At 39.8% G+C, this 26,763-nt stretch overlaps 1 protein-coding gene across 1 annotated transcript in view; it reads left to right on the top strand.

The window, feature by feature from the left end:
* The window catches only part of ATG7 (autophagy related 7), a 341,931-nt gene that overhangs the window by 106,257 nt on the left and 208,911 nt on the right, over positions 1-26,763 (top strand). The window contains exon 16 of the mRNA XM_006872202.1: positions 4,742-4,822. Within this exon, the coding sequence (XP_006872264.1) occupies positions 4,742-4,822 (81 nt within the window). The remainder of the gene's footprint in view (positions 1-4,741; positions 4,823-26,763) is intronic.

Genomic DNA, 26,763 nt, shown 5'->3' with positions numbered 1-26,763 from the left:
TTCTCCATCCAAAGAACACCCTTTAGTATTTTTTGTAAAGTTGGTTTGGTTTTTACAAATTCTTTTAATTTCTGTTTACCTGGAAATGACCAAAAATAACAACTATCTACTATCTCAAGAGAAGTCCTGGTAAAGCACTGTAGGATAAGCACTGGATTGCAAGGTTGGTTTGAATGGCAAGGTTGGCAGTTCAAACTCAACCAGCCACTCCTTAGAAACCTTATCCAGGGTCACCGTAAGTCAGAACTGACTTGACAGCACTTAACAAACAACACTATCTAGACAGTGATTCCCCTTCCTCTCCTACTCTTGACTTTTTATAAAAGTGAGACCCTATTGATACATTATTTTGTGGTTGACTAATCTTATTCATCATAATGTCCTACAGATTCATCCATGTTATAAGATGTTTTGTGGACTCCTCATTATTCTTTATAGTTGTGTAGTATTCCATTATATATGTGTTAACATTTGTTTGTCCAGGCATCCATTAATGAGCACTTAGGTTGTTTCTTATCGATGAACTCAGACATTTAGTATTCTGTTGTGAATAATGCTGTAATGAACATAAGTGTGCATATGTCTGTTTATATCATTGCTGTTTGATCTCTACAGGGTACACATAGGAATGGGTTGGTGGATCATAAAAATCTAAACCCACTCACTTCCACATAGTCAATTCTGACTCATAGTAACCCTCTATAGAGTTTTCAAGGCTGCAATTCTTTACAGAAGCAGAATGCCTCATCTTGTTCCTGCAAAGCAGTTGGTGGGTCTGAACTGCCACCAGGGCTCCTATAAGGTGGTTTGAATCATTGACCTTATTGTTAGCAGCCCAATGCATAATCCATGGCACCACCAGGGTCTTGAAGTCAGGTAAAAATATCACAAAATAGGAAAATTACAGATCAGTTTGTTGCATCAGTACAGACACAAAAATTCTCATACAGGTTCCATATCTCATACCATATACAAAAACTTGTTGAAAATGAATCATAGACCTAAATGTTAAATTTAAACCTATAAAGTACCTTGAACATAAGGTGTTTCTATTTCTAGCTTTTTGTGGAAGTACCACACTGTTTACCATAGTGATTGTGCCATTTTATAATCTTACCAGCAGTGGATAAGAGTTCCAATGTCCCCACAACTTCACCAACATATGTTGTTTTAAAATCAGTGCCACTTTTGCAGGGTGAGATGGTATCTCATTGTAGTTTTGATTTGCATCTCTCTGATGACTAATGATTGCAAGTATCTTTTCCTGTGTTTGTTAGTCTCTTGAATGTCCTCTTTGGTGAAGTATCTGTAGTGTTCTTTGCCCATTTTAAAAATTGGATTGTTTGCCTTTTCGTTATTACATTGTTGAAGCTTTCTATATATTTTAGAGATTAGATTCTTGTCACATAGGTTGTTGCAAGAGATTTTCCCCCCAATCTATAGCTTGTTTTTTTTTTTTTTTTGACTCTTTTTGGTAAAAGTGTTTTGATGAGTATAAGTATTTCGTTTTTAGGAGGTCCCAGCTATATAATTTGTCTTTTGTTTTTCATGTATTTATAGTTGTGTTTGTTTGACTATTTTTGCTAAAAATTCAGTTCCCTCATTTAATCTCTCTGTTTTCTTCTAGGCACTTTATATATAGCTTTAAATTTAACATTTAGGTCTGTGATCCATTTTCAGCTCTTAGATTTTATGATGATACCAACATTCCCTTTTGTGACTTCCCATTAAAGTCTTTTCTGCCTATACAATGTCTTGGTTTTTGTGTTCTGAATAGCAAACTGTCATGACCCTGATTCCACCATCTGTCTGGCAGGTTTTGTAGTGTGGTGGCTTGCATGTTTCTTGTGATGCTGGAAACTATGCTAGGGTTACCCATGGTGAACAGGTTGCAGCAGAGCTTCCAGACAAAGAGCCATGAGGAAAAAAGGCCTGAGGATCTACTTCTGAAAATAAGCCAATGAAAACCTTATGGCTCATGACAGGACAGTACCAGACTCACATCATTGTTGTTGTTGTTTTTAAGTACTGTGGAGTCGGTTCCAACTCATAGTGACCCTGCACAGAGTTAGGAGGGATGAATTGCAGAGCGCCGACATTACATGTGGTCAAGTAGAGGGCCAGTGAGAGCAATGAGACCCTTGGTGAGACAGATTGGAACAGTCATTGCAACAATGGATTTGAACGTGCTGGTGGCTATGAGGATGAGGCAAGACATGGCAATATTTTGTTCTGCTACATATAGGGTAAAGGCGCTCTGGGAGCGTAGTGGTTACGAATCGGACTACTAACCTTAGGGTCAGCAGTTCGAAACTATCAGCTGTTCCGCGGGAGAAAGATGAGGCTTTCTGCTCCCATAAAGATTTACAGCCTCGGAAACCCTGTACAGGGTCATTATGAGTCGGAACCGACTCCACGACACACAACCACCACCACTACCATACATAAGATAGAGTCCTTGTGTGGTGCTGTGGGTTAATGCGCTAGACTGCAAGCGGTTTGAACCATAATGTCAGCGGTTCAAGCTCACCAGCGGCTCTTTGGAAGTCCTATACACTTATCAACAACAACTTAACATACATAAGGTCACCACAGGTGGGACTCAGTGGCATCTAAGAACACCAACATGACCCTGATTGTGCCTCAAATAATTGTTTCATGAAATGGCACCATTGTCCTGAGATGTGTGGAAATGAAGGATTACCACATTTTAAAAGTAAGCTAATATATTGTTTCTACCAAACCACACTTTTAATCTAGTATTACATGGAAATCACACAGCATATTGAACCAAATGTTTGCAAAATTGCTACAGGCATTTCCTTTTAAGATGAGGTTTTCTAGTGATAAATACATTAGTTACAGTGTGGGTGTAAAAATGGAGCTGTCTGAACTCAGAAGGAAACCTATTTCTATAGAGTTTGTCAGGCTTTGTTTATTTTGTTTTGTTTTTGGTGGGAGTTGGAGGGGGCGGTGGTGTTGGTAGGACAAATAAGGGTAACAAGGTGGGTGGGTTGGTTCTTCTGCTATTAAAGTTGTGATGAGATAAAAAATGAACATCTGTGATATTGTTAGAGTAAACAAGCAAGATTTGGAGTTGGAAGTACTATTTTTGTATCTTAGTTGGGAAGATCAAATAAATCATGACATAATCCTTGTCTTCTGGGTCATTACAGATGCCAAACCCTGGAAATATCTTAAAGGCTTTACTATTCTTGTTTTTCAATCATAATATTCCAATGATTAATGCAAGTAATTGAAACTCTGCTTTTGTTGTAAGCATAATTCTAAGGTATAATGTTCTGAATAAAGTACTTGAATTACGGTTTGTGAGACCTAGTTATAGCTGATACCATATAAATATAAACCAGTGTAGTCTTAAAGTTTATGCTCAAGGTGGTGCTGTTCACCCATAAAGTTTGGAAGTTTTCATTATATGTTTATCTGTTCCAAAGCAAGCAAATAATTGAGTATATATTTGGGACCTTCTCTGCCTTTTGACACCCTAGACCTTCTTGTCTTTTTGAGCCCCCACCCAATATCATATTGTAGAAATGCATACTTATCCCATATTCACTACAGCTTATATGTGAGATCTTCAACTGGTTATATATTTTCAAGACATTTATTAAAACACTACTTTAGATTTTATAGCTTCCTTTTCATATTTTGGAATCAATTTGTTTCTAGCTCTCAAATACTTGAAAGACTTGTAGACTCAGATCCCTAATGGAATACAGGACCCAATATACAAGGTGGGCATCAAAAAGTTCCTGGGAAAATTCCATTATCTTTTAATTCAATTTTTCCACAAACTTTTTGATAGTATTTTCCAAACTTAGATCATGAGGATAAGTAAAAAAAAAATGTTACTACAAAATCATAGAAACTTTCATTGTTAAAAGTGTCAGTATGAAAGCTATTCTTTGTTGATTTACCTTTCATTTAGGTTTATACCGCCCAAAGCCAGTGTTTCCACCTCTCTAGCCCATCCTTGATGAATTCGGAGCTCTTCACTTTATACCATGTCAAAACAGCATTTTTTAATATTGTTAAGGCACTCAAATCATGTTCCTTTAAAATGTTCTTTGAGTTTTGGGAACAGAAAGAAGTCTGAAGTGGCAAGATCAGGCCTGTACAGTGTATGGGGCAAGGCTTCCCATCAAAATACTTGTAGGCTAGCCATTGCTATGCTCAAAGAAGGAGCAGGTGCATTGTTGTGATGGAAAAAAATTCCTCAGTGTCACTTTCCTGGCCTTTTTCTCACCAGTGCAGTTTTCAATATTCTTAAAACTTCTTTCTAATAAACCCCTGTGTTACCCTGTGTCCTTTGAGAACATCTGCCCTGATTATCCCTTTAGAATCCCCCTCAAACAGTTGCCTTAACCTTCTGAGCTCACCTCTGCCTTGGATTAAGTTGGCCCAGCAGATGCCCTCAGAAGCCACTGGCTTTTTATTGGACTTTTTTCCCCCAAAGTCAGCCAAACAAGACTAAGACTGAGAGAACTTGTCTGCAGCCATCCCCTGATCACAGACACGTGTGTAAATGTATATTATTTAGCATAAACCTGTACAGGTATGAACTGGAATCCTAGTAGCAGTATTTTTTGACTTATCATTGTACAAAGGAAACCATTCATGCTGATCTTCATTAGCCCACTGCTTATTAAGCTTTAGACATGTATTTTATAGGTGTGGTCCTTCCATGTTTGATGTGAATTTTGTTTTGTGTGTTTTTTAGATCCGGGGATTTTTGTCACGGTTTGATAATGTCCTTCCTGTCAGCCTGGCATTTGACAAATGTACAGCTTGTTCTTCCAAAGTAAGTCATTTTGCATGTGAGGAATTGGTTTGAAAAGTGAGGCCCTGAGCGTTTGACCACTGCCTGACCAGCCAGAAGCATTGAAATGGCCAGGGCTTTGTTGGGGAAGGGTTGGGATTCAAGACACCAGAAAGCATACTCTTGTTTGCATGGATCTGTATTCAGCCTCAAGAGAAACCAGACTGAGAACTTGGTGTGTCCCTCTCAAAGGCTATCATAGAACACTGTTTTAAGGGTTACTCAGACCATGGGCAATACTAGGCAGTTTTGGCTATGTGCTGTTAGTAGATCAACGTAATGACCAAAAGAAAAGTGAAGAGATTAGGGGCCTGGATGAGATGCCAATAAAAGGGCAATTTCAGCTTTGATCTCTCCAGGGCCTCTAGAAATAGAGTTGGTGTGCTGTCCATTGTAATGGGAACCCGCTGATGTACTTCAGGACTAAACTGTTGGCATCTTTTGTGTGTGTGTTTTTGGTTGTTTTTTGTTTTGTTTTTTTTCTTTTCAACGGGCTCTGAGTACTGTATTTTTTATGTTGTGCGTAAGGTCGCTATAAGTCAAAATTGACTCGCCGGCACCTAACAACAACACTGTATGTTATAGCTGATTTCCTTTTGGGTGCCTCTCTAAGCCTTCTAATACCCAGTGTGAGTTTCAACTTGAACTTTTGAAACTCATGATTCTTGGTAAGTAAAGATTTTCATGTTGAAACACTTTGCAAAGTTGTGTCAGCACTATTAATCCCAAACTATGGTCTCTTAGTTATCATTTGGGAACTACCTCTTGACAGTGTGAATGGGGCTGAATTCTTGGGAATTTCTCTCTGCTCTAGGCTGGCAAGTGTTCTTTGAAAAGTTTACTTGGTTATATTCTGTGAGAAGCACAGTCCTTACCAGTTTCTTCAAAAAGTTAACTGAGATTTGACAAACAATGTAGATAACTTAGGTTAATTTTAGACATTGAAAAGTTTAGCTTAATTTTTTTTTAGCCTGTTTTATCACTGCACATCCTAAGGGCCTCTGCTGACCACTGGTTAGCCTCCCCAGGAGCTCCTTGGTCCTCTGGTCTCCTTAATGTATATGTGTCTTCTCAAGTGAGAACCTTAAGGATGTCTGAGTGCGTTTCTGTCTCCAGAAATACGAGTGGTAGAATTATATGCTCTAATAGAGTGGATTTTATGTTTTCTTTGAATGACTGAGCTAATTGGATTCAGAATAACTTGGCTGTATTAATTTTCTTATTGAAGTTGTTTGGTACAGGTGCCAGAAGTTTTTCTCTGTCTTTATGTAGGTCTCCCTAGTCAATGAAATCAAGATAATTGGGGCCTCTAAGTGAAAGGCAAACACTCTTTTATTCCTTGTCTATTAATTAAATTAGCACTTGAGAGATACTGTTTATAGAAGAATACCAAGCATACAAGTTAACCAGGTCCCTTATATTCTTTAAAAGAGAATCGTTTTTTGCAATTTTCTTTCACACTTATTACAAGCATTAAATTAAATGCAGGTATCACTTTTTTGTTAACAAAATAATTTCCTTTGGTGGTCATTCTAAGAGTCCTGTTTTACATAAACATGCTGGAGGATTTAATAAAGACTGACTTGGATTTTAACAGCTGTGCTATTCCCATAGCGATCACTTTTCATGTGGTCTGGGTATTAAATTTCTTTTGTGCTGAAAAGGTTGCTTCATTGGTGCACGTATTTCCTTACAGTAGAAACACAGCATTTACTTACTTGGCTCACTTCTTTATTTGCTGAGGAGACTGTCATTCTCTATTATCTGCAAACCTAACATTAATACTTTGAAATGACAAATCCAATTAAATTTTCTTCTCTGTACATGCGAATTTTCCTTAATGCACACTTAGCACAATGTTTTTTATACTGAGTCATATCATAGTTGTCATTGTCTTAAAAAGATTCCTTGAGGCTAAAAATGACTTAAAAAAAATTCTCTTTTGACATTTATGACGTAATTTTTTCCTTTGGTAGCTTTCAATATTTTTCTTTTCTAGAATCAAGGCCATATTTGCATCTTGATTTAACCACAAATACAGACGGAAAGATTAAGAGGTAGAATAAATTTACTGAGTAATAATACACTCATTTATGACCTGACTTTTACTACATGTAGACCTTCCGTAGGGCCTGGGTTTTCTGCTTCTTTTGGTAGGGAAGGCAAAAATCACCTATATACAGCTATTACTTAGCCTGTTTTATCTTAAGTTGACATATAGCCAGATGAATGTTCCATCTTATAAAACAAATATTGAGGAATTGGGAGGGGACATAGCGGGGGTTGCTTTTATTCCTGTTTCTGCTTATTGTCTTGTAAACCTTTCGGAAATGACCTTATCTAAGTACGGGACTGCTAACTGCAAGGTCCAAACCCACCAGCCACTTCTTAGAAACCCCATACAAGGTTGCTATGAGTGAGAACCAACTCGACAGCCCTTAACAACAACAGTACCCACTAGACTTAAAAACTTCATCAGTTACATGCACTATTTTCTATTTCTAAAAGGGAATTTAGAACAACGGGCAGTGTTTCATTCTGCTGTGCATAAGGTCACTATGGGTCGGTACCAACTCTATGGGACCTAACAACAACAGAGTATTTGTAGAGTCCCTGGCTGGCACAAAAAAGTTAAGTACTCAACTACTAACTGAAGATTGGTGGTTTTAGTCCACCTCAGAAGGAAGCCCTGGTGATGTGTTGCTGACATTTTTCAGCCATGAAAACCATGTGGGGCAGGTCTGCTTTGCACACTTGGGATTGCTAGGAGTCAAACTGACTTGAAGGCAGTTTGGGGAGGGGGAAGGGAAAAAGATCTATGGAGTTGCTACCAAAAGGATCTCTGGTAGTACAATGGGTTAACATAAAGGTCAAGAATTAACACCTACCAGCCACTCCCTGGGAGACAGGTGAGGCAGTCTGCTTTGTCTAGAAGTGCAGCCTCAGCAGCCCTCTGGGGCAATTCTGTGTGGCCCCTGTGAGTTGGAATAGACGTGATTGCAGTGGGCGTTTTCAAAGTAGCTACCAGAGGAAATGCATAATTTTGTAACCAATATCCTGAAAGAATTTTTCAATACATTGGGTTAGTTTATTATTTTTATTTTTTCACTTTTGGATTAAAATTTAGGGCTACATTTCTATTTGATATAATTTCAAATATACAGAAAAACTTGCAAGAATATAGCAAGAAACTCCTATGTACCTCATACCCAGATCTACCCATTGCTTTCGTTTGGCCCTATTTGTGTATGTGCATATCCTCTCCTCTTCAGCCCCAACCTCACTCTCTGTGTCTATATGCACATACACACAGATATGCAGATACATATTAGCTTTGTTCTTAACCATTTATGAGTAATCTGGAGACACTGTGTGCCTTCATCCTCAATATTTCAGTATATGCTTCTGAAAAACAAAAAGCATTCTCGTACCTAAACATAATACGCTTATCTGGCCCAGACAGTTCTGTGCGGGTACAATACCACTATCGAATTCACAGTCCATAATTCAAATGTTGTTGTTTCTGCCAATAATAGTTCTTTATAGCTCTCCCCCACCCCCAGGAGTTCTGGTGTGGCGCTGTGAGTTAATGCGCCAGACTGCAAAGCAGTTTGAACTGCAAGGTCGGTGGTTCAAGCTCACCAGCTGCTCCTTGGAAATCCTACGCAGGGTCGCTATGGGTCGAAACCGACTCGACAGCACTTCACAACAACAACAACCCCAGATCAGGATCTAATTTAGGATCAAGTATTACACTTAGTTGCTGTATTTTTTTGGCTTCCCTCAAACTGGAAAAGTTTCTTTGCCTTTCTTAACCTCGACTCTTAGTAGTATACAGGCTGGTTAGATTGTAGAATTTCCCTTAGTTTGACTTTGGCTTGTGTTTCCTCATGATTGGATTCAGGATGTGAGTTTTTGGCAGGAGGATTAAAGAGATGTTGTGTTCTTGTATCAGGAGTACATAATATATTTTACTCTATTTGATGAGTATTTTCCTTTCCCTATCTGTAACAGGCACACGTTATCCTCCGTATATTCATGCGTTTGCTTATACTACTACAGAAAGTTAATTATTTGTGTATAGTTCTTTTTTCTAGTTAAAATTTAAATACATCAAAATACATAAACCTTAAGAGAACAATTTGATTATTTTTGACAAATATATACGCCCATGTAATTGGGTGATATAAACAGTTACGTACTCCATTGCTAACTGAAAAGTTGATAGTTTGAGCCCATTCAGATGTGCCTCTGAAGAAAGACCTAGCAGTGTTCTTCTGAAAAACATCAGCCTTTGAAAATCCTGTGGAATATAGAGTCTCCATGCATGCATCAGAATCAGCTCAATGGTGACTGGTATACACCTATATAACTTGCATTCCAATAAAATGTAGAACATTTTCATCAATCCAGAAAGTTCCCTTGCTCAACTTCAGTCAGTCCTGAGGGGATGGGGAGGGTAGGGGGTAATGTGGACTCTTGTGACTATTCTTTTTTCCTATAGTGCATGTAACTAGGCACCTTCTAGCATTTGATGCAGTAGTACTCTTGTTCTGGGGACCCAGAGGTCATCTAGAAAATTTTCTCAGAACTACCAAGGCAGGAGTAGGGCTGTGCTTAAAGACAACTGTGTGTGTAATGTTCTTTGTAATGATGCAGGAACAGACTGTTAGAAGAGGCAGGCTCCAGATTTAGTTTGCATGTCATCTGGGAGCTGCCTACTGCACAGATGTAGCAAGATGTGCACAGAAACTTGTTCTTGAAATTTTAATGAGTGATCAGCAACCCGAATAATATACTCATTCTGGTGTTTACTGTGGAATGGGAGTTTTAGTGGCAGTGCTGGTGAGTTATTGTTAAACTTCTTAAAGTAACTTGTTATATGCATCTGTGCATTTAAAGTGTTGAAGAGCAAAGATATCAGCTTGAGTACTAAGGTGCGACTGACCCAAACCATGGTGTTTTCAGTAACCTCATATGCATGCGAAAGCTGGACAGTGAATAAGGAAGACCGTAGAAGAATTGATGCTTTTGAGTTATGGTGTTGGAGGAGAATATTGAAAGTATCATGCACTGCCAAAAGAACCAACAGATCTGTGTTAGAAGAAGTATAGCCAGAGTGGTCCTTGGAAGCCACGATGGCCAAATTTTGTCTCTCATACTTCAGACATATTGTCAGGAGGGACCAGTCAATGAAGAAGGATATCATGTTTGGTAAAGTGGAGGGTCAGAGAAAAACAGGAATACCCCCAGTGAGATGGATTGGCACAGTGGTGGCAGCGATGGGCTCAGATGTAGCAGTGATCGTGAGGTGGGCCCAGGACTGGGCAGTGTTTCGTTCTGTTGTGGATAGGGTCATTGTGAGTTGGTACTGACTTGATGGCGCCTAACAACAGCAGCAGCACCAGTGCATCTGTGTATGTGTGCTTTAAGGAATGACAAGGAAAGATTGATGTGGGAATGAATAGTAGATATGTACTGGTATCATCATATAGTAAATTATTCTTTTCTTTTTGCCTTTGTGATAGCCAGCCTGTCCATTTATCTTTGGATGTTATATAATGCTACCTTCCATCCTATTTACTTATCACTTAAGGAGCACAAAGTGCTAAGAGTAAACCCAGCTATTAAAACTTTCTGTGAGAAAAACTTCTGTCCTGAAGCAACTTGCAGTCTAAGAATTCTGCAGTGCACCTAGAGAACAGAAAGGCAGGTCAGAGATTTGGAAAGGAAGGTTAGAGTCTTACTGTGTGTCTGTTAGCAGGCATTCATTTACTCAGCTGCCATTTGAGTCCCAGAGATACAAAGACCATTAAAATAACCACTGCCCTCAAGGAACACTCTCCAGACGGTGAAGCAGACCTGTTGCCCATAATGAGCTCATTCCATTGTGATGTGCTCCATAATGCTCCTGTTACCAATTAATTTGTCAAGATGGGCAAAAATCAGGGAAAGCCTCACAGAGCAACTTCTGAGTTGATGTTAAAGATGAATAGGATTTCTAGAAAGACGCAGGACAGAGAGGGCAAGAGGAAGGCATTCCATGCAGAAGGACTGGCATATATAATAGCCAGATTCAAGGGCGGGAGTCATGCAGTATGACAGTTGTGACCTACAGATTGTGTCCTTTTCTCTCTGTGGGTGCCATTTCAATTTCAGACTGTTCTTTGAGATGGAATAGGGTGTACTATGTCATTGGAGGCTGATGTTTTGAAGTTTACAATTCTATGTACAGTTTTTTCTCACCTAGCACTAGCCTCGGAAGTTTCCAACCACAGAAACCCAGCAGCTGCTGTAGGATGGCATGGAGGGCAGGAAGTCAGGGGATTTCCAGGGCCCTAGTCTGCCTCCTTCGCTGAGTGGCCAGGTGGCCTCTGTCCACCTCTGTGGAGGAAATATGCCGGGAGCCAGCCCCAGCAGACTTATTCTAGGGTATTTCCGAAAGCGTATGCGGTGTCGGCGGATTACGGAGTCATAGGCTATAATAAATTCAAAATCTTCTCATTACATGCTTTATTATTATTATTTCTATGGCTACTCTAATACTCTACTTCTCTCATTCTTTACTGTCCCGCTCATTCTTTACTCCCCTGCTCTCCTGCTCATATCTTCTTCGTCCTTTCTCCCCTCCCCTGGCTCTTGCTTCCCTTCTCTCCTCTCCTGCTCCCCTCCTGCTCTCCTCTTCTGCTCCCATTCTCTCCATTACTTCCTCTATCCTCCCTCCATTCTTGTCTCGTCTCCTCTCCATCTCATATTCCTTCTTCTCCCCCTATTCTTGACACTACTACTACTACTTCTACTACTACTACTACTACTTCTTTGTTCTGTCTTACAACCCCCTTATATACCATTACAGAAAACATTGCATTCATAGTAATCAATGACATCAAGGTACAATCTACCTTGAGGCACATTCCTTATGGTTTACAATTCTTAAATTTACAACAGGGATGAGACGTTACAGCAAAAACATTATCTCAAGGCATAGGAGACATTCAGGCACCTTGAAACCTTTTAGTTAAACATTTGTTCATACATAAATCTATTCTTTTCTATGGGAAACAAGTTAACCTTCACAATTTCTTAACCTTTGTCTGTTAAATCTTGTTAATTTTAGTTGTTAGGTGCAATTAACTCTCCATTAACTTCTTCCATACTCTATCTGTTTATAGCCTACAAAAACACTTATCAGGGAAACTGAGGTTATGAAAAACAACTTCTCTAATTTACTGATCATTAATTTAAGAAAGTCTAAGTCAGACTTTTTATTTAGTATCTGTATATACCATACCCTTTATCTAATTGTTTTTAGAAATTTTTGTACCCACAGCCCTTATTTATGGCTCTTCAAGTTTAGGATTCTTTATTGCCTTAAACTAAGGCTACAAGGAAGAATGTTTACAATCACTAAACCTAAGCTGGCAGTAATTCAATTGACAAATCCTGTCTCCTAGCAGTCTTAAGAATATTGTTAATATAAGTATTAAAACTACCTAAGATTAGTAGAATAAAAATGTAGCTAATGTGTGGCTTCTAACTTTTAATGAGAATATACTAAAGTGTAGGAGAGTCAAAAATTTAAAGTAAAAGGGATACTAATAAAATCATGAATAACTCGGAGAATGATTCACCAAGAGAAAAATTCAACTAGGGGTCTGTGCATAAAAATAATAAAACAACTCTTTGTGGCTCTGCCATCCAAAGAGAGAAAGAAAGAAAAAAAGAAAAAGAAAAGAAAGTATTTCATTGTTGCTTTGCAAAGACAATGAATTCTTCATGTGCAGGTTCCCCATGTCTCATTTCTTTATATTAATTCCTCAATTAATATGTCTCAATTTATTTATTTTAATTCCTTAATTAATTATGGCCCTGGCCAGAAATAAGCTTGGACTCTTTAGTGGCATGCTAAGTCAGTAGCTTTCAAAGTGTCTATATCCTTAATTTTTCTCTATACGTCACAAGAATTGCAGAAAAATCAGAAAATGTATTTAAGCATAAAGAAGATCACTAGCCATATTCTATTCTACCTACTTAGCGCATTGATCTTTGTTTGCTCTGTTTCACTATTTTTATCCTTTGTGTGTAGGGATGCATGGATGATGTTGTCTTCCAGCATTCCTACTGTAAGCTTGAAATTACCGCACCAACAATATTCCCTTCTCCTCTCATTTGATAGGGTTTTAAATCTCAGTCATTTACAAGGACTGGCTGGAGCCCAATCGGAAGATCTGTCCAAAGCTTGTGCCAGGAATTTTTGCATAAGCTTCTCAGTGGCAATTATTACTCAAATCTGGGCTCCTGCCAGGTTTTCCTTCTTTTCCAAAAGGGATATAAATCTTGGATTTGGAAAATGATGAGTAACCCCCAGGTTCTCGTTCCCTATCTCACTTACCCAGTGAAGGCTCATGTCTCCATTCTAATGTGTGATGGATTCCATATGTGTGGTTGTGTGGCGTAAACTCTATCCCACATCTTGTCCTTAGCAACTAGTGTTTCCCTCTGCTCCAGAACTGCCTGATTCCCAAAAGGAGTTGGAACATCCTGCCAGAGCCAGTGTGGGATATTGACTTGCAAGTCCAAACATCAAAACTCTTGGCTCTTCACCTTCTTGAAACACTTTGGACACTTCTCCTTTTGCTTCAATTTTCTCATCCATAGAGTGAGGAAAAGATTTTTTTTGTTTCCCAAGGAAATTGCAATGTCTGACATGTATCTAGTTCTCTGTAACCAAGTTCCAAGATCTTTGCCTACTCCTGGGACTGTTGTTGACATAAAAAAATAAGAAAAAGCATAGACCCCTGTGATCACATTATGTCTTCTGGGGTCAATGTTTGTTCACAAGCAGGTACAATGAGAGACCTAATTGAAGGTCCAGGCAGCCCCAGCTTTAAAAGACTACACGTCCGTCGTGTCTCGTAACCAAAGCAAATCCTCTGCCGTCAAGTCGATTCCAACTGATAGTACAGCAACTCTACAGGACCGAGTTGAACTGCCCTGCAGGGTTTCAAGGTTATAAAACTTTATGGAAGCAGACTGCCACATCTTTCTCCCATGGAGCCACTGGTGGTTCCCATCATTGACCTTTCGGTTATAAGCTGAGCACTTAAATCAGTGCATTAGGGCCCCCTTGCCTTATGGCAACTAACACCAAAACCTTTTCCATGATTCTGGAGAACTCGGCTTTGCTCATTACTTCTGACCTGTGGTCTTCCAAGACCACCTAATCAGTAGTGAAAGCTGGCGATGCTGCCGCCTGCATCTACACAGACACACCTAACTGCCTGATCCCTTTAAAGGCCAGGAAGTCTAGAAATGTGTTCTCTTTAGACAGTTCCACCGGGCCAGGTGTAGTCTCAGGTTATTGAAAAGGTGAATTCCTTTTAGTTTGGAGTTAATGCCATTCACCTCTAGCCTTCCCTCAACACCCATCCCATGATGCAGAAGTTCTTCAATATTTTGAGTTGTGGATCTTGTCCAGACTCTGATGCAAAGTGCAGAGTCACACAGAATTTTGCAGACAATGCCCAGTGGTTCCATGAAGTCCCAAAGCATGCCTCATGTTACTTTTCTGTGGATGCATTATCTAGCACTGCTGGGTGAGAAGCTGAGCTAAGGGGGTACAGTCAGCCCCAGCCCCGTTGTAAGCTTTCCATATGGCTTTTGGGAAGTCACTATCTCTCTTTTGGCGACTGTAGAAAAGAGAAAGGTCAGGGCTGCTCTGCTACTAGGTTTAGTTTTATGATCTGAAATTGTGTCTTCTCTTAATCGGACATTTCCTTCCAACGAGGGAGCAGGGAAACTGATGCAGCTGGGAGTTAAGGGTAGTTTTCCTTCAACCAATAGTAGGCGGCATTGATTGGACTCCTAATGGGCAGAGAGCCCTAACTATCATCTCTTTCATGTTCCTTCTTTCCTTGTTATTTATGTACCATACTCTGACTCTCAATATCTTTGTACTGTAGGGAAAGAAGAACATGAACTTTTGTATGGGCATACTAGATATGAATAAGCCGTATACTGTTTATATATATGTGTGTGTGTGTATATATCTATGTGTATGTGTATATACACACACACACACACACACACACACACACACACACACACATATATATGGAGCTCTGGTAACGTAGTGGTTACAAATCAGGCTGTTAATCTCATAGTCAGCAGTTCGAAACTACCAGGTATTCCACAGGAGAAAGATGAGGCTTTCTGCTCCCGTAAAGATTCATAGTCTCAGAAACCCTGTACAGGGTCGCTATGAGTCAGAACTGACTCCACAGCACATAACAGCAACATATATGTATGTATGTTATTGTTTGCTACCATCAAGTTGGCCTGTATGCATAATGGAACAAAATGCTGTCTAGTCTTACGCCAGCCCCAGATCAGACTATTGTGATCCATAGGGTTCTCATTGACTGATTTTCAGAAGGAGATCATCACCAGACCTTTCTTCCTAATCTGTCTTAGTCAAAGCATCATAGCAATATATGAGTCACCAATGACAGTAGTGATGGCTATGCTCATGGTTCATTGGCCAGGAATTGAACCCGAGTCTCCTGCATGGAAGGCAGGGACTCTATCACTAAACCGTCACTGTCCCCTACTCCATCCACCCACCCACCCTTCCATCCATCCATATACCAATCCATCCTTTCATCTACCCATCCACCCATTTTTCTTTCCATCCATCCATCCGTCTGTAATATTTTAAATAATATATATTTACATGAGTTCATTTTAATGACTTGTTATAGTAGTTCAGTTTTATAAACATTGAAGTACCTATTTCATTATATAGCTTTGGATAATAAAAGTTGAATAAGATAGCTTCTGAAGTTTTTCATGATATACTTCTGGACATAGCAAAGTTATATGAGATGATTATATGATTCAAGTATATGAAGTTACTTGAAATGCTCCTAGCTGTGAAGAGTTAACTAGTTCCTGACAAATTGTTGTTGTTAGATGTGCCATCGAGTCAGTACCAACTCATAGCAACCCTGTGCACAACAGAACGAAACACTGCCCAGTCCTGGGCCAACCTCACAATTGTTACCACACTTGAACCCATTGATGCTGCCACTTTGCTAATCCATCTCGCTGGGGATCTTCCTCTTTTTCTCTGACCCTCCACCTTACCAAATATGATATCCCTCTCCAGCGACTGGTCCCTCCTGATGATGTATGTCCAAAGCATGAGAGACAAGTCTAAACCATCCTGGTCTCCAAGGAGCATTCTGGCTGTACTTCTTCCAACACAGATCTGTTGGTTCTTTTGGCAGCCCATGGCACTTTCACTATTCTTCTCAAACCCCATAACTCAAATGCATCAATTCTTCTACGGGCTTCCTTATTCACTTTCCAGCTTTTGCATGCATATAGGTTATTGAAAATACCATGGCTTGGGTCAGGTGCATCTTAGTCCTCAAGCTGACATCTTTGCTCTTCAACACTTTAAAAAGGTCTTGTGCAGCAGCTTTGCCTAATGCATTATGTCATTTGACAAATAGTAGGAATTAATTATGTTTTGAATGGTGAGAAAAATTAATGAATGAATTGGTAGGTAAATAAAGAACAGCATAATAGGAGAAGATAAGAAGAAAGTCTCTGCCCTCCATGAGCTCCCAGTCTAAGACCCAGTAGCAGAAAGTTCTTCTGCCTGTTAATACAGAGGTATTGTTTATCTGCAAATTGAAAATGGTAGCTGTTACTTAGTGTTACAGTGCAGTCTTGTGAACATTTATTCATCTGCACTTCTTTCCAGCTTTTACTGTCTCATTTACCTTAGTCAATGCTGTAAGTGGTTTGTTATAGTGTTGAAAGATCATTTCCAGAGTATAGCAAAACAAGAATCCTTGAGGATTCATTAAAGGGAGTGACATTTTATGAAAAGACACTGAGCAGTGAACTCTGAAGGTTTTTGCTTGCTCTCCTGCAGGCTTTGTTATGTTTCTGAAGGATTTTCCAATATCCTGTCCATGTATTTCTAAAAGTGCTTTCCAATGTAACCTTTCTGCCATGAAAGATGTGAAAAAATTGTGAGAGAACATCCTATTCCCAAAGTTATCGTGTTTACAACTTGTTTATGTGACGTTTTATGTGATGATAGTGATAAAGTCTGGAGTATCTGGCCTTTCCTGTTTTAAGTACTGTTTTCATCATGAAAGTTTTGGTAGCAAGTTTTTCTTAGCTAGGAAGATAAGACTCCATGTTTCACTTTTCTAGAATATCTAATTGCTGGAAAAACAATCAAAAAGCTAAATACCTTGAATTTATAGCCATCAGACTAAATTGGAAAATGCCGCCTATGTGATCCTTAAATTGCAGTGAGTGTGCCAAATGTGGACAGTTATGGGAAAATAAACAGAACCAGGTTTAGCCAATTAGAGGCACCATGTTAACAATATAAAAATGTACGTTCAGCAGTGTCTTGAGAAGTGGCAGTCATTGGTAGAACAGCCCCATCTCCTAACAGGACTACTTTGAAGGGTCTGTTAAATAGTCACAGCTTACCTGTTAGCATCATTCTGACCAGTTCAGGCACAGACTCTGAATTTGCTGAAGCATTTGGATATTTTTTAGACCTTTATTGGAAGTTTCAGTTGTAATAGAAATCCACGTAAAGGTATATTTTTGTGCTGTTTGTAAAGGTGGGAGAAGGAATTGGGGTCTTTCTCAGTTTTTTTCACATTCTCCCTTTTCTTTTATATCTTGAAGGGCAAGAGTAACAAAAGAGGGGCCTCAAGCAAGTGGCAGTTAGTCATGTGGCATTAAAACCTCACCTAGCCCAAGCCTGGAGCCTGAGCTCAGAGCTGCTTGTGCTTAAAGAAGGCCGTTCATTAATTACCCAAGTAATTACCCAATTAATTACCCAAGTAAAGCTCAAGTTCGGTTCATTTTGACTTGACTGACAAAGAAGATTGAGTTCAATCATTGTGTAAGTGGGTTTAAAAAAAAAACATTAGTGTGTACAAAATGACTTGCCAGTATAATAATATACATCAGTAAAAAACCTAAGAAGAAGGTAAAAAAAATTTAAAAAAAAAAAAAAAGCACACATGTATCTCTTGCCTCTATCAGACGAATAAGAGTTCACTTTACATCTGTTGTTCTTTGCCTAACCACTTACTGCTTCCTGTTATTGGGAATATTCCAGTAAACACTAAATGGATACCTGAAAACTGAGACCTACAATCATCCAATCACACTCTGCAAAAGAACAGCAAGTCCCATTGAATGGGCCCTTTCTGAGTAGCCCTCGTGAAGCTTTGGGCTTCATCCTGTGCTGGCTCTAAACAGTTGACAAGCTCTTCTTAGGAAATTGCTCCAGCTCTCACAGTATTTTCATCTTTATAGTCTTGGCAGTGGTGAATTCTTGACCTTTCAAGGTAGTTTTGATATTTTGGAAAAGGCCAAAAGTAATTTGAAGCTGTGTTATGAATCAAGAAAATGAGCAATTTGCAAAGAAAACAAAAAGAAATGTAAAGGCTTAAAGTGATACTGGGTCTGGATAAGTGAGAATATTCTGTAGAAAGGAACTCAAATTATCCTGATCTTTTGAGCTAAGAGCTGGCTGGCTAAGAGATGGCAGAAACTTTGATATGGTTGGTGCAGTAGAATTGAGCACTGACTAACTCTGTGACCTTGGACAGGTGTCTCAGACATCCTAAGCTTCAGTTTCCTTAGGTGTAAATGTACCACAGTTTGAGGTTGCCGACAATAAGTAAGACACAAGCTACACACTCTGGAAGTACATGGGATGCTTGTCTCACATAAAGAGGCGGAGAGAGGTCAGCTTCCCTATGCAGGGCACCTGTTCCTCAAGCACCACCCTTGTGCTACAGTTGAGGGAGACCCTGTACCCACCAGGAAGTGACACAGAAGTAGGGTTGACGAGATGCCATATGTGTCAACACATGAGCAAGAGAGGTTACGGTGTGCCCAGAACCAGAAGGAAGCTTCTCTTCAAAGGAGAATAGTGAGAGAGAGAGACCCAACTCCCAGCTTCCTTGTCCTAGAATATTCTGGGCCTAAGCCCTTTGGTGTGGTGCTGTAGGATAAGCATTGAGCTGCTAGCCACAAGGTCGGTGGTTCAAACCCACCAGCCACTCTTCAGAAACCCCATAGGGTCACTATGAGTCGGGACCAACTCGATAGCACTTAATAATAGCAAAGCCACTGCTTGGGCGGCCTGGATGGGAGAGTAGAGGCAGCTTGGCCTCCCAATAAGTTAAATGAAGAATAAAGGAACACTGGCATGCACAGTGCCATGGGACGGGTGCTCTGTGATTGATTTTAACTGTTCCTTTGTCAGAGCAGAGAGCAGGTGCCACTCCCATTTCCTTTTGTAAATGTTCTCATTTATAATCTGCAGCCAGGAAAACTTTCCATCCTTAGAAGTTGACAAAAAGGGAGGGCAACAAAAGAGGATGAGCAGCTCTTTTTAAACGGGCATGGCCTCAGGAAGTGAGCAAATATTAATGTTGTTGTTGTTGTTGTTATATGCCATGGAGTCTGTTCCGACTCATAGCGACCCTGTACAGGGTTTCCAAGGCTGTAAATATTATGGTACCGATTATTAAATTCTTTGCTTTTTTCTTTTCTTTTCCCTTTTCTTTTCAAGTAGGTTACTAATCCAGAGGTTTAATTATCAACCAAAATGAAGCTGAAGTTTAATGTTCCTAAGTGAGTTTGTCTGAGTGTGTGAATCCTCATATTTCCTAGAGACAGAAGTCAGCCCAGGCCCACAGCTTTGGAGGAGCTGTCAAACCTTGGGAAGGGTTCCTGACTGCATACTTTCTGAATTCAGTCTTTCAGGGACAAGGGCAGATGAGGCCCAGGATTGCAGTCCAGTGCAGTGTGGGGCCCAGTATCAGGCCTGCTGCCTGCTGGGGTAGTTGCGCTTTTTACTAGTCACACTGCTCCTCCAAAGCCTTTCTGCAGCGTCAACACCTTGCTTTCTTATGCCACCATTATAAATGGGTTAGAGGCCAGTGCAACACCAGCAGGGAAGGTCAGCCATCTGGTTTCCAATGCTGCAGCATTTCACGGCTCCTTTGGCACCATTTAATAGGTGTGTACCCAGTATCCTTTCCAGGTTTGCTGTGAAGTGGCTACTCCTATCCTATCAGGCAGAGAGAACATTATTACAAGGGGGAAAAACAAAAACTCACAGCTGTCCAGTTGATTCCAAATCTCAGAAAGAGAGTTGAACTGTGCTTCATAGGGGTTTCTTGGTTTTGGTCTTTACAGAAGCAAATCACCAGGCCTTTTTTCTCACTGAGTCCAAGCCACCAATCTTTCAGTTAGTAGACAAGCACAAAGCATTTACACTACCCAGGGACCTTTGGAGAAAACGCTAGATTCCAAGAAATTATATAAAAGTTCAGGATTTCACTGATGTGGCAGGATTAATTCATACTCAGAATTCCATTGTATAGGGGCCAGGCTGGAGGATGTTGTTATTGTTGTTGTTAGTTGCCTTCTAGTCTCTACTGACTCATAGCAACTCTAGGCACAATAGAAGGAAAAGGTGCCCGGTTCTGCACCATCCTCACAATTGGTGCTATGCCTGAGCCCATTGCTGCTGCCACTGTGTTAGTCCACTTTACCAAACATGAAATCCTTCTCCAGAGACTGGTCTATCCTGACAATATATCCTAAGTATGAGAGACAAAGTCTGGCCATCTGGCTTCTACGGAGCATTCTGGCTGTACTTCTTCCAACACAGATTGGTTTGTCCTTTTGGCAGTCCATGGTACTTTTAATATTCTCCTCCAACACAATAGCACGAATGAATCAGTTCTTCTACAGTCTTCCTCATTCACTGTCCAAATTTCACATGCATTGAGGTCATTGAAAATACCATGGCTTGAGTAAGGCACACCTTAGTTCTCAAACTGACATCTTTGCTTCTCAACACTTTAAAGAGGTCTTTTGCTGCAGATTTGCCTAATGCAATATGTTGTTGGATCTCTTGAGTATTGCTTCCATGAGTGTTGATGGTTGATATCCCTCATTCCACGTTCTCCTCTGAATCCAGCTTGAACCTCTCTATGTCCCCAGTCAATGTACTGTTGCAGTCATTTTGAATGATCTTTAGCAAAAAATGTATTTGGTGATATCAATGATATTGTCCAATGATTTCCACTTTTCATTGGATTTCCATTCTCTTTGAAATGGGCATAAATATCAATTGGCCAGGTAACTGTCTTCCAGATTTCTTGGCATACCTGAGTGAGTGCCTCCAGTGCTCAGTTTTTTGAAAGATTTCAATTTGTATTCTATCAATTCCTAGAACCTTGTTTTTTGCCAATGTCTTCAGTGCAACTTGGATTTCTTCCTTCATTATCAGTGGCTCTTGATCATATGCTACCTTTTGAAATGTTTGAACACGGACCATTTTGTTTTGGTGCAGCAACTCTGTCTTCTAGCCTATAGCAACTTTCCTAAGGATATTTATTCTCCAGTTTAAAATGCCACCTTAGGAAATACATTCCTCTGGTTATCAGGATTCCTTTTTAAAGGACAAATCTCCCAAAGAGAGACCAAAGGCATTTAACCAGTTCTTCAAGTGCCAAATACTTAAAAGGGGAGCTATCCCAAGTCTCCGAATGGAGTAAAGCATTGGGGATCTTCATTTGCTTATGGGGCAAAACTCAAAATGAAGCAAAACAGCTGTTGTTTTTGTTATCAGGTGCCGTTGAGTCGGCACCAACTCATAGCAACCCTATGTGCAACAGAACAAAACATTGCTTGATCCTGGGCCAACCTCACATTCATTGCTACATTTGAGCCATTCCATCTCATGGGACGGGGGGTCTTCCTCTTTTTATCCAACCCTCCACTTTACCAAACATGATATCCTTCTCCAGTGACTGGTCCTTCCCAATAATATGTCCAAAGTATGAAAGATGAGGTTTGGCCATCCTGGCTTCCAAGGAGGACTCCGATTGTAATTCCAACACAGATCTATTTGTTCTTTTGGTAGCCCATGGTACTTCCAATATTCTCCTCCAACACTATAACTCAAATGCATCAATTCTTGTGTGGTTTTCCTTATTCACTGTTCAACTTTCGCATGCACATGAGGTTATTGAAAATACAATGTCAATGTATGCTTGCAGCCATTTCTGTATTACCTTTAGTAAAACTTTACTCGCATGGGATATCAACATCTGTAAACATCCGTTAATATTCTGAACATGGAATGTATAAAGTAAGAATCTAGGAAAATTGGACATGGTCAATAAATGGAATGTATAAACATCAACATCCTAGCTATTAGTGAGCTGAAATGAACTGGTATTGGCCATTCTGAATCTGATAATCACGTGGTTTACTATGCCAGGAATGACAAATTGAAGAGGAATGGCATCATATTCTCATCAAAAAGAACAAACATATCAAGATCTGTCTTGAAGTACAATGCTGTATGTGATAGGATAATAGCCATACAACAACAAGGAAGACCAGTTAGTATTGCTCTTATTCAAATTTATGCACCAAACACTAAAGCCAGTGATGATGAAATAGAAAAATTATACTAACTTATTCGGTCTGAAATTGATCAAACATGCAATCCAGATGTATTGATAATTACTGGCAATTGGAATGTAAAGGTTAGAAAAAAAGAGGAAAGATCAAGTGCTTGGAAAAGATGGCCTCGGTGATAGAAATGATGTCGGAGATCATGTGATATAATTTTGCAAGACCAATGACTTCATTGCAAATACCTTTTTTAAGCAACATAAAAGATGGCTGTATTAATGGCCCTCACCAGATGGAATACACAGAAATCAAATTGACTACATTTGTGGAAAGACATGCTGGAAAAGCTCCAGATCATCAGCCAAAACAAGGCCAGGGCAGAATGTGGAACAGACCATCAACTGGTCGTACACAAGTTCAGACAGAAGCTAAAGAAAATTAAACAAGTTCACAAGATCTAAAATACAACCTTGAACATATCCCATCTGAATTAGAGATCATCTGAGCAACAGATGTGATGCATTAGGCACTAAAGACTGAAGACCAGAGAGTTGTGGGATAACATCAAGAACATCATACAGTAAGAAAGCAAAAGGTCATTAAGAAGACAGGAAAGAAGGGAAAGACCAAAATGGATGTCAGAAGAGACTCTGAAAATTGCTGTTCAGTGTAGAGATGCTAAAGCAAATGGAAGAAATGAGGAGGCACAAGAGCCTGAACAGAAAATTCCAAAGGTCAACTCAAGAAGACAAAGTCAAATATTATAACAAAATGTGTAAACACTTGGCAAAAGGGAAGAAAATGCTCAGCATTTCTCAAGCTGGGGAAACTGAAGAAAAAATTAAAGCCTCAACTTGCAATATTGAAGGATTCTATGGAGTCCTGGTATGGTGCTGTGGATTGATGCGCTAGACTGCAAAGTCAGTTTGAGCTGCAAAGACGGCGGCTCAAGTTCACCAGCCATTCCTTGGAAACCCTATAGAGGGCTGCTATGATTGGAACAAACTTGATGGCATTTAGCAACAACAACAATGGGCAGAAGGCATATTGAATGATACAGAAGGCAATCAAAAGAAGATGGAAAGAATACACAGAGTCACTGTACCAAAAAGAAATGGTTGATATTCAGTCATTTCAAGAGGTAGCATACGATCAAGAGCCAATGGTACAGAAGGAAGAAGTCCAAGATGCACTAAAGGCATTGGCAAAGAACAAGGCTCCAGGAATTGATGGAATGCAAATTGAAGTCTTTCAACAAACTGATGCGACACTGGAAGCATTCATTCATCTATGCCAAGAAATTTGGACATGGATCAAAGATATCATTGCTGATGTCAGATGGATCTTAGCTGAAAGCAGAGAACACCAGAAAGATGTTTACCTGTGCTTTCGATTGTGTGAATCATGACAAGCTATGGACAACATTATAGAAAATGAATGTTCCAGAATACTTAATTGTGCTCATGTGGAAGCTGTACCTAGACCAAGAGACAGTTGTTTGAACAGAAGTAGTGAACACTGAATGGTTTAAAATCAGCAAGGATGTGTGCCAGGGTCATATTCTATCATCATACTTATTCAGTTTGTATGCTGAGCAAATAATCTGAGAAACTAGATTGAAGGAAGACTCATTAACAACCTGCGATATGCAGATGATACAACCTTGCTTATTTGAAAGCAAAGAAGACTTAAAATACTGATGAAGATCAAAGACCACAGCCTTTGTTTTCTTTACATTGTGGTATGGGTTGCACCTCAATATAAAGAAAACAAAATTCCTCACCACTGAAGTAATAAATAACATCATGATAAATGATGTTTTCAGAATCTTCATTTTGCTTGGATCCACCATCAACACTTGTCGAAGCAGCAGTCAAGAAATGCAAGTCAAGAAATGCATTCGGCAAATATGCTGCAGAAGACCTCTTTAAATTGTTGAAGAGCAAAGATGTCAGTTCAGGACTGACATGAGCCTGTCCTAAGCCATGGTATTTTCAATATCCTAACATGCATGTGACAGTGAATAAAGTAGACTGTAGAAGAATTGATGCATTTGAGTTATGGGTTTGGAGAAGAATATTAACGGTACAATGAATTGCCAGAAGAACAAACAGATTGGAAGAAATACAACCAGAATACTCCTTAGAATCAAGATTGGTGAGATTTTGTTTCTCATACTTCGTACATATTATCAGGAGGAACAAGTCCCCAAAGAAGGACAGCGTGCTTAGTTAAGTGAAGGGACAGCAAAAAAGAGGAAAACCCCCCAACAAGATGGATTGTCGTAGTGGCAGCAGCAATTGTGAGGATTGATGCAGGACCGCACAGTGCTTACTTAGTTCTGTTGTGCAAAAGGTCGCTATGAGTTAAAACTGGCTCACTGGCACCTAATAACAACAATATTTCATGATACAGATGTATCAATTTTGTTTTCAGTAATAACAAGAGCAACTTCTAGGTGCCCTCCCACACAGACACTGGAGGGATAGTTTAAAAGATTTTCCTTGAGAAACTGTTTATAGAAAATATAGTTTACTATCAAATTTTGGTTAATATTCAGCTTGAGTGTTTTAAAAAACATTGGAGGGCAGGAACATGCAGCTGCTGAGAATCCAAGACAGTACTGTTTTGAAAATGCACATACTTCTGGTTTGCATTTACTTATTAAGGAAGTAGGGTCATTGCCTCCTATCTATTCCTTTGAATACGAATATTGTTTAAATGACATCATTTTGAGTATCTTACATAGTCCAGGTGGTTTTGAGGAAATCATTAAAAAAATTTCAAACAAAACAAAAGATCCATAGGTATCATTGCATTCTAGTGGCCAGAAACAAGAATGATGGTATTTTTTGGCTGACTCCCAAGCCCAGAAAAACCCACACCCCAAGGCTGTCTCCATAGCTTCCTGTGGTTTTGCCATTGAAGAGAAACAGTCATTTTCTCAGAGGGTCCAAGCAAGTTTGTACATCAGCTCAATCAGAGTCGTGATATTTTTGCCCAAAGGTTATGTCCCAGTGGGCTTTATTTTAGAGCTTTCAGGCACTACAGCTATTGCAAATTGAAATTAGTGAGTTGGCTTCCCTAATGCCAGTTGTACAGTTCTTTTTTGGTAGACATCAGGAGCTTCCAGTGATTGAAGGTCATTGTGCTCCCAGTTGGTCTGTTAGCATGAAATCAAGTCTCAGGTCAAAACGCTGCCACACATGAACACTTATTAGAAAGTTGGCACCAAAGGAAGTCAGTCGCCCTGTTGGTCCTTTCAATGTGTTTCTCACATAAAATTTAGTAGAGACAGGTGCCGCAATATTCTAGTCACAGGACAGTAACTAACCTTCTAATTGAATCAGTTGGTGGAATCTTCTGTCAAGTGCCCAGACCCAGAATCTGATCCCTAGGACCTGATTCTGCAAAGAGCATTAGGCTTTTTGGCTTGCTAGATTCTAATAACCTTCAGGTTTATGCAAGATTGGAGTCCCTGAGTGTGCTTGGAGCCTGAAGTTCACCCAGTGGCTCCTCAGAAGAAAGGCCTGGCAATCTGCTTCCAAAAATTCAGCTACTGTAAACCCTGTGGAGCACTGATATCCTCGGACGTATATAGGACTGCCATGAATTGGAACCAACTCAGTGACAGCTGGTGCAGCTATATGCAAGATTGTAGGACCTGTACAGTATTTCCAGCCATCCCATTGCCATTACTTTCATTAGAGATTACTTCTCCCATGGTTTTTACTTACTAGGGGACGTCCTTGCACAGGTTTAAATAGTTGTCTTGGTCACTCTGTGATTGGCCTACTCTGGATAGTAGACTTCTGATTTGTCTTTCAAATGCCAACCTAACACACCTAGAGTATGCATTACTTATTTGGATAGCTCAAATGCTAACTAAGAGGTAGATTGTATGTCTGTATGTGTGTGTTGTCTACGCTGAAATAGTGAAAAAGATTTGTTGTTGTTAAAGTGCCAGTTTCCATTCATAGCGAACCTATGAATGGCTGGTGAGTTTGAACCGCCAATCTTATGGTCCACACCAGGACAGATAATATAAAAATGCTGCTTTTGTTGTTAGCTGATGTCATGTCAATCAATCCTCGACTCACAGCAACCCCATGTCAAGTAGAATGAAATGCTGCCTGTCCCTGCACCAGCGCCATGATGGAACTTGGAGCAGACTCTTGTGAGCTTTCATTGGCTGCTTTTTTTTTTAACCACTCAGGCATATATAATAATTTACATCTCATTAGGGCACATTTTGCAAGTCAGCTCCCGGCCACCAGCTCTTAGTCCTTCTCTTTTTAGTTCATGAATTTGGCATCCTCAGTCGCTCCCCCTCTCCATGCCCCCATCCCTGCCTCCTTCTCTGGCACTGCTGCTTCTCTGGGTAAGGTCCCACATTCTGCTTGTGCGTTCCTCTCTTTATGATCCTA

This window comes from Chrysochloris asiatica, unplaced genomic scaffold (genome assembly GCF_000296735.1).
Source record: "Chrysochloris asiatica unplaced genomic scaffold, ChrAsi1.0 scaffold00186, whole genome shotgun sequence".
In the NCBI taxonomy this organism is placed as follows: Eukaryota; Metazoa; Chordata; class Mammalia; order Afrosoricida; family Chrysochloridae; genus Chrysochloris; species Chrysochloris asiatica.
This window is presented reverse-complemented; position numbering and strand designations above follow the sequence as displayed.